General features: G+C 47.3%; 1 protein-coding gene across 1 annotated transcript in view; it reads left to right on the top strand.

Moving 5' to 3' along the window:
* Positions 1-5,741, top strand: part of dgcr8 (DGCR8 microprocessor complex subunit) — a 57,082-nt gene extending 51,341 nt beyond the window's left edge. Inside the window, exon 14 of the mRNA XM_086011964.1 lies at positions 2,131-5,741. Within this exon, the coding sequence (XP_085868090.1) occupies positions 2,131-2,214 (84 nt within the window). The 3' untranslated portion in view covers positions 2,215-5,741. The remainder of the gene's footprint in view (positions 1-2,130) is intronic.
* Positions 5,742-13,736: the final 7,995 nt, after the last annotated feature.

Raw genomic sequence — 13,736 nt, 5'->3', positions numbered from 1 at the left:
ATAGGCTATGAACTACTTCGCAGAAATATACTCAAAACAGAACAAAAAAAAACTTAGCACAAATACTCACCCGATACTCACCTCTCGGCTCCCTTGTGCCAGCGACACCTTTGTGATTTTTTTTCTCTCTGTTTGTTGCTCAGCCGCTCCGCTCTCTGCTCCCGCTCTTTGTAAACCTCCGCTCCGCTCCCGCTCTTTGTAAACCTCCACTCCGCTCCCGCTCTTTGTAAACAGTCGCTCCGCTCCCGCTCTTTGTAAACAGTCGCTCCGCTCCCGCTCTTTGTAAACAGTCGCTCCGCTCCCGCTCTTTGTAAACAGCCGCTCCGCTCCCGCTCTTTGTAAACAGTCGCTCCGCTCTCTGCTCCCGCTCTTTGTAAACAGCCGCTCCGCTCCGCTCCCACTCTTTGTAAACAGTCGCTCCGCTCCGCTCCCGCTCTTTGTAACCAGTCGCTCCGCTCTCTGCTCCCGCTCTTTGTAAACCTCCGCTCCGCTCCCGCTCTTTGTAAACAGTCGCTCCGCTCTCTGCTCCCGCTCTTTGTAAACCTCCGCTCCCGCTCTTTGTAAACAGTCGCTCCGCTCCGCTCCCGCTCTTTGTAAACAGCCGCTCCGCTCCGCTCCCGCTCTTTGTAAACAGCCGCTCCGCTCCGCTCCCGCTCTTTGTAAACAGCCGCTCCGCTCCGCACCCACTCTTTGTAAACAGCCGCTCCGCACCCGCTCTTTGCAAACAGCCGCTCCGCTCCGCACCCACTCTTTGTAAACAGTCGCTCTGCTCCCACTCCCACTCTTTGTAAACAGCCGCTCCGCTCCGCTCCCGCTCTTTGTAAACAGCCGCTCCGCTCCGCACCCGCTCTTTGTAAACAGCCGCTCCGCTCCGCACCCGCTCTTTGTAAACAGCCGCTCCGCTCCGCTCCCACTCTTTGTAAACAGCCGCTCCGCTCCGCACCCGCTCTTTGTAAACAGCCGCTCCGCTCCGCACCCACTCTTTGTAAACAGCCGCTCCGCTCCGCTCCCACTCTTTGTAAACAGCCGCTCCGCTCCCGCTCTTTGTAAACAGTCGCTCCGCTCCGCTCCCACTCTTTGTAAACAGTCGCTCCGCTCCGCTCCCACTCTTTGTAAACAGCCGCTCCGCTCCGCACCCGCTCTTTGTAAACAGCCGCTCTGCTCTGCTCCCGCTCTTTGTAAACAGCCGCTCCGCACCCACTCTTTGTAAACAGCCACTCCGCTCCGCACCCGCTCTTTGTAAACAGTCGCTCCGCTCCGCTCCCGCTCTATGTAAACAGCCGCTCCCGCTCTTTGTAAACAGCCGCTCCGCTCCGCACCCACTCTTTGTAAACAGCCGCTCCGCTCCGCACCCGCTCTTTGTAAACAGCCGCTCCGCTCCGCTCCCGCTCTTTGTAAACAGCCGCTCCGCTCCGCACCCGCTCTTTGTAAACAGCCGCTCCGCTCCGCTCCCGCTCTTTGTAAACAGCCGCTCCGCTCCGCACCCGCTCTTTGTAAACAGCCGCTCCGCTCCGCTCCCGCTCTTTGTAAACAGCCGCTCCGCTCGGCTCCTGCTCCTGCCACCTTACCGTTCCAATCGTTCTAAGCACCCACTAGTACCTTCCCCAGCTGGCCATTCTTTAAGTGTGAAACTTGACAATGACTGTCGGAAAACTGCAAAACCAAGTCCGATCCTGCCCTCATCTGACATCATCATAGGAATACATCGGATATACAGCGCAGAAACAGGCCATTCGGCCCAACCAGTCCATGCCGGTGTTTATGCTCCACTCGAGCCTTCTCCCTCATATGCTTATCTAGCCTCCCCTTAAATGCATCTATACTATTCACTTCATCCACTCCCTATAGTAGCAAGTTCCACATTCTCTGGGTAAAGAAATTTCTTCTGAATTCCCTATTGGATTTCTTGGTGACGATCTTATATTGATGGCCTCTGGTTTTGCTCTTCCCCACAAGTGGAAACATCCTTTATCTACTCTGTCAAAACCTTTCATAATTTTAAAGGCCTCCTATTAGGTCACCCCTCAGCCTTTTCTCAAAAATAATTTAATTATAAGGGTTTAAAAAAAATATTTGCATATAATTGTAATTGTTTTCCCCTCTCTTCCCCTTCCCTCCAACCAACCAAAGGAGGAAACTCGTAAGAAGCCGAAGATGACAATAATGGAATCAGCGCAGCCAGGCAGTGAACCTCTTTGTACTGTTGATGTGTAAGGCACTGCAAAATGGAGAGCAATAACGCACTGGAGAAACTCATCCTCAACAATGATCTTTGTTACCTTCTTATGGAGAACTTATTAAGTTGCAAAATGCAAACAATTTTTAAAGGTCCCCCACCCCAGCTTGACAGTGTACCGCTTTAATTATGCATCAGCGTTTTGCATTACAACAGAGCAATATTACCTCTATGTCAGGAAAGAACACAAGGCTAAAGGTAGATTGAGGGAGTACTGGATGACATTGTTACCCCAGAAAAAGAACCTTTAGACCTGTGAACTTTTTAATTTGATCTATCAGTTAAATTTTAAGGCAGATTTAATGGGTCAATGAGTTTCCCCCATATTGGCCAACTACAGAATGGTGATTAAAATGTCATTGTGCACTGATCTGTTGGTCAATTAAACCCTATTGTACTATGGGGGTAACTTGCTGGAAAACGTTGTACTTTGCATTGTTTACGTGTAAGCTGGTGCCAGTGAGAAATGGCTTTCAATAGACACAATTTAAGTTATTTCTTTTAATATGAGCTATTCTTTTTGTAAACAAATTTTAAGCAATTTATCAAGGAACTTTATCAGTAAACTACATGTTTTAATGAAGTGACACTTAGCTAGCCATCATTGAAGAAACACAGTGTTTTATGTGGAGATCGTATGAAGCAAGGGTTTTAGGAACCATGGATTTATATTGGACATTTTAGAGCTTAAGGTACTCGCATTTTGACTGAATAGTGTAACAATGGCCTTTATAGGAAGGTAATTATTAGTGAACGGCTCTTAAATTGGAAAAAGGAACAGTGACTATCGTGGTCTCTAATACATGAACACACAATCATTTTTTTAAATACATCTTGTAGTAATTGTGTTGTAACTTTGATTTTGTTAAGGGAGTCTGTTAATATGCATCATTTTTATATGTAAATGGATCAAAAATCTGGATCCCCTATAAGTAAATATAATGCATGTTGAGACTATACGGTCCTGTTGAAGAGCTTGCGGTGTTTGTCTTTCACTCTCAACTTCTGTCATTTGGCACAAATGGAGAATGTGTATTTTTGTGGCAGTAGTTTAGTGTAACCAGTGCCAAACTGATCAGCTTTGGAATTGTTGCATCAGAGTTGGAGTTGCAGCCATTTGTGTTTTCCTCTGATTCTGCTTTGCAATGTTATGTTTAAGACCAGATCTTGCAAGTTTGGACAGTTCCAACTCTCTTTTCGTCAGTATTTTTTTTTGATAGGAGCTTTAGCATTGTTAAAGCTGTTGTAGGTATTTGTTCATTTTTTTTATATTATAGTCTGGCCCACTGTTTTAGTTGGAACAAATCATTAATGATGCAAACGAACAGGTTTGATTTGTCTCCCTGCTAGAAGTAGAATTGATGAGAAGAATATAATGTTCCTCCACCAAAAGTTTAAATTATTACCAGGCGTGCAGATTTGGAGGTTTTGAAATAGAAGCTTGAATTCGTTCTCATTGTCTTATACTTAATTTGTGTTGGGAAGTGACTTTCCTTTCAACAACTTAGTTTTACCTCACTTAAACCCAGGATAATAACCTGAAGGAAACAAAGTACCATGACTAGCTCCTGTGCACTCTTGGTAATGTGAACCAAAGCTTAATAATAGTGTCTTATGCAAACTGACAAACTAATAACTTTTTTTAAATGCTTGCTGCAGGCTTCAACGGTGGCATAGAGAGAGGGATACAAAAAAATGCAATAACTGCTGGAACAAAAACTTATATTTAAACTGCTGTGCACTGTCATTTTGTGAAGTTTTTTGTGTGTTTTAAATGTTTACTACTTTTCTCTGTTGAATGCAACTTTTCTTGCCTTTGCACATGAGCACAAGTGCTGCTTCGAGAGAGTACAGATTGTGGTTTTGCGAATTTGCATTTGCGTGATCTACTTAAAAGTGTGAACTGAAATGAAAACTAGTTGTCTTACCTTCATCCTAATTGATTTGTACCTTTAACATTGGTATATGTGTGTATGGATTGTAACTTGTAAGTACATTATATTCAATGTGGATCTCTTATTAAAAAAAAAAAAAATTAAACCCATCAACTAATTTTGCTGCCTAGAAGGTAATCATGAAGTAAAGGATTGTAATTTGACTGCCTTTTTTCAATCCATTGGAAGCAACAATTGTTTGTGATTATGGGTTGTATCTTGATTGGGCATAGTGCACCGTTCCATTTTTTTAAGCATGAGTCTGTCTTACTGGTGCATCATTGTGCAAATGGTATCGGAAGTAAGAACCAATAAGCCTGAAAAGGTGTTAAACTCTCATTAAATAACGACATGATAAATCAGTTCCAGGATTCGGAAAAACGTTTACTCTTAAATGCATGTCAAGATTTAATAATAGATTTAATGTTCATTCAAAATGGGGGGAAAACAACTTTTTAAAATAAGAACCAATTTTTGATTAAATACAATAGACCCTCTAACACTCCAAGAAAGGTGTTGATGTCTTACGCAATCTATAAAATTTGGAAACAAAGTGAGAGGCAACTGCATTTTCTTTTTAAACTGGCATTTGTTTTGCTCAAAGATTCGAGGACTTGACCTTACGTTAAATGTAGCTATCAACCAATTGCAATTACTACTGTTCTTGATGTCTGAAGATTTATTCCAGCAAAGCTTATGATAACTTGTATTTTGTATGTTTTAAATGTGTCTCTTTACAAACTGACATAAAGCAAATTAATTCCAGTGAGCATTAAAGCATTCGTAGAAATCTGAAATTCTGATAAGAATTGGTGGAGAGATTCTCGCAAGGTTTGGTTTTTGTTTGGTATTCTTGGAGCCTATTACCTAAGTTATATTTTGAGTCGAGAAAGAACACTGCAGCTTCCCTGGCTTTACAAACTGGTTCACTCGTTTGTCTCAGACTTGCTTTTGTTTCTTCATTAACTGATTATGGTCTCAGTCTGTGGTCTACTTAAAGTTGAAAGCTCTATCGTCAATATTACATTTCAGTCACGAACACAATGTTGCCCTCCTCCAGTAACTAATTAATGAAGTTTCTCAAAGTGCAAATTTTTTTTCCCCATTTGGGCAGTTAAAGGAATGAAGTCCTTAAGTAGTGGAGTTTTAAACGGTGAAGTTACTGTCATTCAGAGTGTTTTTATGATTTGTCCTAATTTGCCAAGAAACAAGAAGAATTGTGCAATTGCAGCATTGCATTACATGGGAGATTTGGTCTGGAGTCTTTTTTAAAGTATAATATACAGTTCATGTTGTGCCCTGTGTTTTTAAAGTTGTTTGTGTCTGATTAGGGAACTTGCAGTGCAAGAGTGATGCTGCACTTATGAATTGTGCATTGTGTGCAGTTGCCACAATAACAATGCTATTGTAAGTGGCTACTTTCAGGCTTCACGTACATGTCCTTCGGCCTATGCTTGCTGCAGCCTGCACAGCCATCTGGATATTTGTGTGTGGTCATTTTCAAGTGTAACACGTATTTTTTTTGCTCTGTAGTTTGAAGCAATAAAGTTTGATAATACATTTCAAAAGTTCATTCTTTCCCTAGTCCTACATTACTTTTTTAAAAATCAGTGCAATCCCTTGTGCTGTGACATGAAAAGTGAATGGCCAGAAATTTGTAGTCGGGTGCGAAGCGTGGCGCTCGCTGCTGACCTCGAAGAGAGCTGCCCACAAAGATCAACTTCAGCTCTCCCAACATTAGTTTGAATCTGGTGCAAATCAAGCAAATATCCAGCAGCAGTAATCTCATCAAGCAAGCTGAGCAGCCAATCGCATTGAAGAATTCTCACAGACAGCAAACCAGGAAGTAAAATGCACAAATTGTAATTTACTTTTTATAAATTTTACAGAAAGCAAAATAAAAATTGGGACATACACATAAGATTAAGGTAGGTGGTGAAATGTCAAACTTAAAAAAAAATTAAGTCATATAATTATCATTTATGGAAAAATTGACATTCCATAAAATATAAAGTTTGCTTTTCAGGACAATGGTTGTTCAGTAGCCAAAATGCCCTTAAAAATCCAGTTACACCTCTTTCAACAAGGCTTAACTTTGTCGTGGGGGGGTTTAACAGCAATATTCAACTGTAATAGAGAAAGTTTTCATCCATCAGTGTGATTTGAATTGATTGCCGGCGCAGCGAGTTCCACCGTGCAACCTGGAGGAGCAGGGAAAGACTGACAGCACCATCTGGATTTCCGCATTCATCTGCGTATGCACTGACTCCAGAAGTTGTTACCACCGCAAAATCTGGACCAATGTATTTCGAAAGAAAGACTTATTTATATAGCGCCTTTCATGATCACTGGACGTCTCAAAGTGCTTTACAGCCAATGTAGTCACTCTTGTAATGTGGGAAACGCAGCAGCCAATTTGCGCACAGCAAGCTCCCAAAACAGCAATGTGATAATGACCAGATAATCTGTTTTTGTTACGTTGATTGAGGAATAAATATTGGCCAGGACCCTGAGGATAACTGCCCTGCTCTTCTTCGAAATAGTGCCTAGGGATCTTTTACATCCACCTGAGAGAGCAGACAGAGCCTCAGTATAACGTCTCATCCGAAAGACAGCACCTCCGACAGTGCAGCACTACACTGGAGTATCAGCCTAGATTTTTGTGCTTAAGACTCTAGCGTGGGACTTAAACCCACAACCTTCTGACTCAGAGGTGAGTGTGCTCCCCACTGAGCCACAGCTGACACTGTTTAGCAAAATATAGGAAGCTTGCTCTGAGCAGTAGAAATATGCAGTGGAACCCTCTGGCCCATATGTCCTTGTCGGATGGGATTAAATTTTGGGGTCTCTATCCACAACTTTGAGCTTAAGTGATGTTTACAATCAGAGTAAATCTTGGGTATGGATCAGAAATTGGCTAAAGTGTACTTATCAGAGTTGTCAGGGTGGGAGGAAACTATTGAATGGGTTGCCCCAGGAATCAATATTAGAACCACTGCTGTTTACATCAATCACTTGGACTCGGGAATCTAATGTTATCTGGTCAAATTTGCAGCGGGGCAGTGAAATCTGAGGAGGTAGCATACGTATTCCACAAAATGGCTAAGGATGAAGGAAACCTCGGGGGGCGGGGGTCATAGTAGACTTGTGGCTCCAACCAACAAAGCCGAAAGAATGTTGAATTACATTGCCAAAACATAACGGAAATCACTGTCAAATTATAGTGTTCTGGTCAGACCACATATTGCGTACTGCGTAGTTTTGAAGGTCTGAATTAGATGAAAAACTGGCAAGACTTGGGCCTAGAAATTCAGTTGCGTTAGCCAGCCGTTAGCGCCATAAGAGGGGTAGATTTTGAGCGCTAGGCACTTAGCGCCCGGGCGCAGACCGATCTGCGCCTACGCCCAACTTCAGTTGACCGCCGGCGCACAGTGTTTGCGCGCGCTCAGCTGCGCGCGCAGCTTATGATGTCATTTCGTCGTGCAACGCTGTTTGTGCGCCCCAAACCGGAACTTCAGTGGCGCCCGCCCAATGTGGGCGTGGCGCTGTTAAGAACTGTGAAGTGGAACGCAGCAGAGGCCCTGCGGGCCTCGGGGAGCGCTAATTAAAGGGCACTTACACTGAACTATAAAGGCCAGCCATTTTGCTGCAATGACTTTAGTGCTTTGGATTTCTGGACAGAGACCAAGGAACAGACCTTACTGATTTGGGACAACATAGGAGAGGTATTTTTGGCTCTGGCCAGAGCTTGGAAATTTGACTCATTGTGATTTCACTGTTTGCAAGTATATTATGGGGTTGCAACCCTCAGTTCCAGCATTATGTGCGAAGAGCTCGCAGACGCTGTGTGAGAGGGGCAGCCATGCCTAGATGCAGAGGGGCCATCAGGCGTCGGCAACGTAGGCCTTACCCACTCAGGGAATACCGGCAGCAGGTGTCCTATCTCACCATGACTGCCGCGCATTGTGTTAAGAGGCTGCGCTTCAGAAGGGAGGTGGTTGCAGAGATCTGCGTCCACAGCTGATGTGCAACACGTCTCTGTCGGTGGAAGTGAAGGTCACGGTGGCTCTGAACTTTTATGCAAGCGGCTCCTTCCAAGCCGCTGCTGGGGACATAGCGAACATCTCCCAGTTCGCCGTGCATCGCTGCATCCGGCAGGTCACCGATGCCCTTTTCGCAAGGAGACACCAATTCATCTCCTTCCCCATGACCCTAGAGAGGCAGGAGCAGCGTGCAGTCGGATTTGCGAGGATCGCCGACTTCCCCATGGTGCAGGGCGCCATTGACTGCACGCATGTGGCTATGCGGGCACCTATTGACAATGCCGAGGATTACCGCAACCAGAAGGGCTACCATTCCCTCAATGTACAGCTGGTGTGTGACCACAGGCAGCGCATCCTAGCTGTCAATGCCCGCTTTCCAGGAAGCAGCCACGATGCATTTATCCTGCGCCAGACTACTGTGGCTGACATGTTCCAGGCACAGCCTCCCCCAAGAGGATGGCTTATCGGGGACAAGGGCTACCCTTTGTGTACATGGCTCATGACCCCGCTCCGCGCGCCCAGGACCCCTGCTGAGGAGGCATGCAACGAAAGCCATCATGCCACAAGGAACATCATAGAGCAAACAATTGGCGTCCTCAAGCAACGGTTCCGCTGCCTGGATCGTTCCGGCGGCTCTCTACAGTATTCGGCGGATAGAGTCTCCCAGTTCGTCGTCGTTTGCTGCATGCTGCACAACCTGGCTATCCGCAGGACTCAGGCACTGCCACCTCACATTGGACCACCACCTCAGGAGGACGAGCAGGAGGACCATGAGGAGGAGGAGGAGGAGTACCAGCCCAGGAGGGAGCCACAAGGTCCAAGGGCCGTCCGTCGGCGGCTTATTGAACGACACTTCTAGGCCCCCTGTCAGGGAATGGCTTGTGGCAATGAACGCACCTGAATGCAGCCGCTCCGCAAGCCCTCAGCCGGTTAACGCAACAACCACTTGAAACATCACACATGGACAAGCTGAATAAATAAAAAGCTTTATTTAACAAACTCAGGGCCCTTCCCACATGAAACACAAAAACAGACAAGACCCCCAAAAAACAGTCAAAAACATATCTCACTCCCACAACCTGGGGAGGAATAACAAAACTTGTCCATCCAATTGGCCTTCATCTTCGGCCTTACCAAAATAAACCCCCCCCCCCCCCCATAGAGAACACAAACACCCCCATATGAAAAAACATTTGCCTTCATCTTCGGCCTTACCAAAATAAACCCCCCCCATAGAGAACACAAACACCCCCATATAAAAAAACATTTGGCAACACACTACTTTGTGTGCCGAGAGGGCGAGTCCTTGTGCAGGCTTCTCCGGCCCCTGGCCGACCTGCTGCTCCGCCTCAACCTGGGCCCTGTGGGTGTTGCAAGGCTGGGGGAAGGCTCCTGAGGGGCATAATGCGTGACGGCAGATGCCCTTGGGGGTCGGCCTAGACGAGGTCCGGCCCTGGAGGGGCCGGCTGCTGACTGCTGCAGCTGTGGCTGGCCAGCATCAGTCTTTCCAGCAGCTCGTCGCAGCTTTGCTGGGGGAGTGGCAGTGGCGGCTGGAGCAATGGGGGCAAGCTGGCTGATGCCAGGCGCTCGCTGGTCGCCAGAGACACTGGCAGTCGGCCGGGCTGGCACTGCAGCAAGCGCAGCAATCTGGTGAAGGACAGACCGCTGTGCTGCAGCAGCGCGGCGGGTGCCCTGGCGATGCGTCCGTGACACAGCGAGTGTGGCAGAAGTGAGTGCCCATACTGCCCTGGTCTGTGCCCGCATCAGACCAGCCAGTGTCTGCACGGCACCACTCATGAACTCTCGACTCGCGTCCTGTGATGCCTTGAATTCTGCCCGACTCGCGTCCTGTGATGCCCCGAATTGTTCAACATCCCTGGCCTGTGCTGCCGCGAGTTGTTCGAAACCCCTGGCCTGTGAGTCCCCGAAATTGGCCACACTATGAGCCAGGGACTCAATGGCCTGAGGCAACTGTGCCACAACCCCCATGAACTCGGTGTGGCAACGCTCCGAGTCCGCGGACATTTGATCAAGGAGGCGCACCTCCTGGGCGAGGACCGTCTCCGGACTGGAGGCCGGACTCTCCCGCTGGGGAGAAGGCCGCCGAGCTGGCCGACCCTTCCCGCGTGGCTGGACGCCACTGGGCCCAGCAACTGCCCTCCCCTGCAACACTTCCCCCCTCTGGGGAGAAGGCAGCCGTGCTGGCCGACCCTTCCCGCGTGGCTGGACGCCACTGGGCACAGGAGCTACACCCCCCTGCAACACTTCCCCCTGGCTCTCCTCCAGGCAAGACGTGTCCCCTCCATTGCCATCCCCTGGCGCGGATGAGGGTTCCCCCGATGTGCCGCCTTCCTCTTGCTCCTCGTCGTCCTCCTCTTCCGAGGGACTGACACTCGCAGCTTCAGGGACCTCCTCCTCACCAGCTGAAAGCAGGAAGGCACAAGAGTAGCTTTAGAGTGAGGACAGGGTGTCAGCGAGGGAGGCATGAGTGGTGGCATTATGCGCATTGGTGGGACAGTGGCAAAGGATGTAGATCTGAAGCGCAAGGGGACCGAGAGAGGTCCAAATGGTCATGTCCTTACCATTGGGGCCCAGCACAGGGTCGGCATCTCCAATAGCAACGGGGCCAATCACCCGGGCACGCATGAGTCGAGCCACGCGCTCCTCCAGGTCACTGAGCTCCTGGAACTGGGAACGGCCTCCCCCGGTGACAGTCCGGCTCTTCAGATCCTGCGCCAGCTTGGCCTGCAAGAGAAAGGACGGCCTCTAAGTACAGTGTGGTGCCCTGTTGGTGTGTGCACTGCCTCCCATGGTGGAATAGCTTGGCCAGTGTGGTGCCCTGTTGGTGTGTGCACTGCCTCCCATGGTCGAATAGCTTGGCCAGTGTGGTGCCCTGTTGGTGTGTGCACTGCCTCCCATGGTCGAATAGCTTGGCCAGTGTGGTGCCCTGTTGGTGTGTGCACTGCCTCCCATGGTCGAATAGCTTGGCCAGTGTGTAAAGTGCAGAAAGTGCTATTGATGAGCATGCCAGTGCCATAGCTGCTGGAGGAGGGCTGGCCATTAGGCCTTTGAGGTCCCTTTGCCCATAATGTGAGGTGCATATGCAAGGATGAGGAGGACACTGGAAAGGGTACTCACCCTGACCAACCGAGTGAGGTCGTTAAACTTCTTCCGGCATTGGTCAGCAGTCCTGGGGACATCGCTGTTGGCTGTGACCCTCTGGGCGATTTCCCTCCAGGCTCTCCTGTACAGTCTCTTGGGAGCCTTCTTGCCACTGTCCGGGCACAAGATATCTCTTCTCTTCTCCAAACCCCTAAGCATCACCTTCAAATCATGGGCAGAGAAGCGCTGCGCTCGCTCACGGGCCCTCTGCATCGTTGCTGGCGCTATTTCTCTCCAGCAGCAGTGTTTAGGCCTAGCTGGAGGGCTGCAGTATCCAGGGCGTGGCAGCAGACCAAGTCGACCCTTCCCCCTTTAAGAGCTGGCCGGCGTCAGGGTGTCTGCTGTCAATCAAAACATGACCGCACCTGCGCTGCGCCCGGCCTCGGCGGTATCACTCTGCACCGCCGGCTTAGCGCCTAAAGAGAGGGGTGCAACGCCAGTTTTAGCGCTCGCCCAAACTCCTTGGCCAAAGCTACTGAATATCGGTGAAGTGGCCTCCACTTTCCGGCGGGCGCAAACTTTAGCGCCCGCCCGACTTTACCGCCCCAAAAGTGGCTATACTGAATTTCTAGGCCTTGGTCTTTTCCACCTGGAATGAGGCAGCCGAGATATGATCTTATAATCAAGATACGAAATGGTATAGACAATGTAAAACCAGAATATTACTTTAAAATGAGTGGTACAAGAGGCGATAAGTTCTATCTAATAAAAGGTAGAAACTGATATCTGAATGATCAATAAATGGAATGGGCTCTTGAATATCGTGGAGGCAAAAACCTTGGAATCATTCAAGAACCAATTCGATGCTGTAATGGGGAACTTTAGGGTCAAAAAGTGCCCCCACCTTTCACGGTAAACGTAAAACCAATCTAAAATTAACTCTGAAGGAAAGGAACAGGAGTAGGCTATTTCGCCACTCGACTCTGTTCCGCCATTCAATGAGATCATGGCTGATTTGTGACCTAACTCCATATAACTGCCTTTGCTCCATATCCTTAATATCTTTGGTTAACAAAAATCTATCAATCTTAGATTTAAAATTAACAATTAACGCAGCATCAACTGCCATTTGCGGAAGAGAGTTCCAAACTTCTACCACCTGTGTGTAGCAGTGTTTCGTAACAACAATCCTGAAAGGCCTAGATTTAATTTTTAGATTATGTCCCCTAGTCCTAGACTCCCCAACCAGCAGAAATCGTTTCTCTCCATCTACCCTGTCAGTTCCCCATAATATCTTAAAAACTTCGATCAAATCATCCCTTAACCCTCTAAATTCCAGGAAATACAACCCTAGTTTGTGTAATCTCTCCTCTTAAATTAACCCTTGGGAGTCCAGATATTGTTCTGGTAAATCTACGTTGCCAAGGCCAATCTAACCTTCCGAAGGTGTGGTTCCCAGAACTGCTTACAGCCCTCCAGGTGTGGTCTAACCAGCACTTCGTACAGCTGTAGCATAACTTCTATCCTCTTGTATTCTAGTCCTCTAGATATAAAGGCCAGCTTTTCATTAGCCTTTTTGATTATTTTCTGTACCTGTCCTTGACATTTTCATGATCTATGTACATGGACCCCCAAGTCTCTTTGGACCTCCACTGTTTCTAGCTTTTCACCATTTAGAAAGTACTCTGATCTATCCTTTTTAGGTTCAAAGTGGATGACCTCACATTTTCCCACATTGAAATCAATTTGCCACAGGTTTTTCCCATTCACTCAATTTATTAATATCTCTTGTAACTTTATGCTTCGATCTACACAGCTTACAATGCTGCCTATCTTTGTGTCATCAGCAAACTTGGATATGTGGCTTTCTATCCCATCATTTAAGTTAATAAATACGGTGAATAGTTGAGGCCCCAACCCAGATCCTTGTGGGACTCACTCGTCACATCCTGCCCATATCCCTACTCTCTGTTTTCCTGCCACTCAACCGATTTCCTAACCAGGTCAATAATTTCCTTCAAATCCATGAGCTTCAACATTAGCTAACAGTCTCTTGTGAGTGACTTTATCAAATGCCTTCTGGAAGTCCATATAAAGAACATTCATAGACAGTCCCCTGTCCACTACTTCAGTTACCTCTTCAGAAAATTCAATCAGGTTTGTCAGGGATGACCTACCCTTCACAAATCCATGCTGGCTCTCTCTGATCAGCTGAAAATTTTCAATGTGTTCAGTCACTCTATCCTTAATTATAGACTCTAGTAATTTCCTGACAACAGATGTTAGGCTAGCTGGTCTATAAGTCCCTAGTTTCCTAAACAGTGGAGTGACATGCGCAATTTTTCAATCTAAAGGAATGGTTCCCGAATCGAGTGGACTTTGGAATATTACAGTTAGGGCATCGGCAATGTTCTCATCTAC

The sequence above is a fragment of the Somniosus microcephalus genome, chromosome 19 (genome assembly GCF_052327205.1).
Source record: "Somniosus microcephalus isolate GS21.2 chromosome 19, FLI_Smic_1.0, whole genome shotgun sequence".
Taxonomy (NCBI): domain Eukaryota; kingdom Metazoa; phylum Chordata; class Chondrichthyes; order Squaliformes; family Somniosidae; genus Somniosus; species Somniosus microcephalus.
This window is presented reverse-complemented; position numbering and strand designations above follow the sequence as displayed.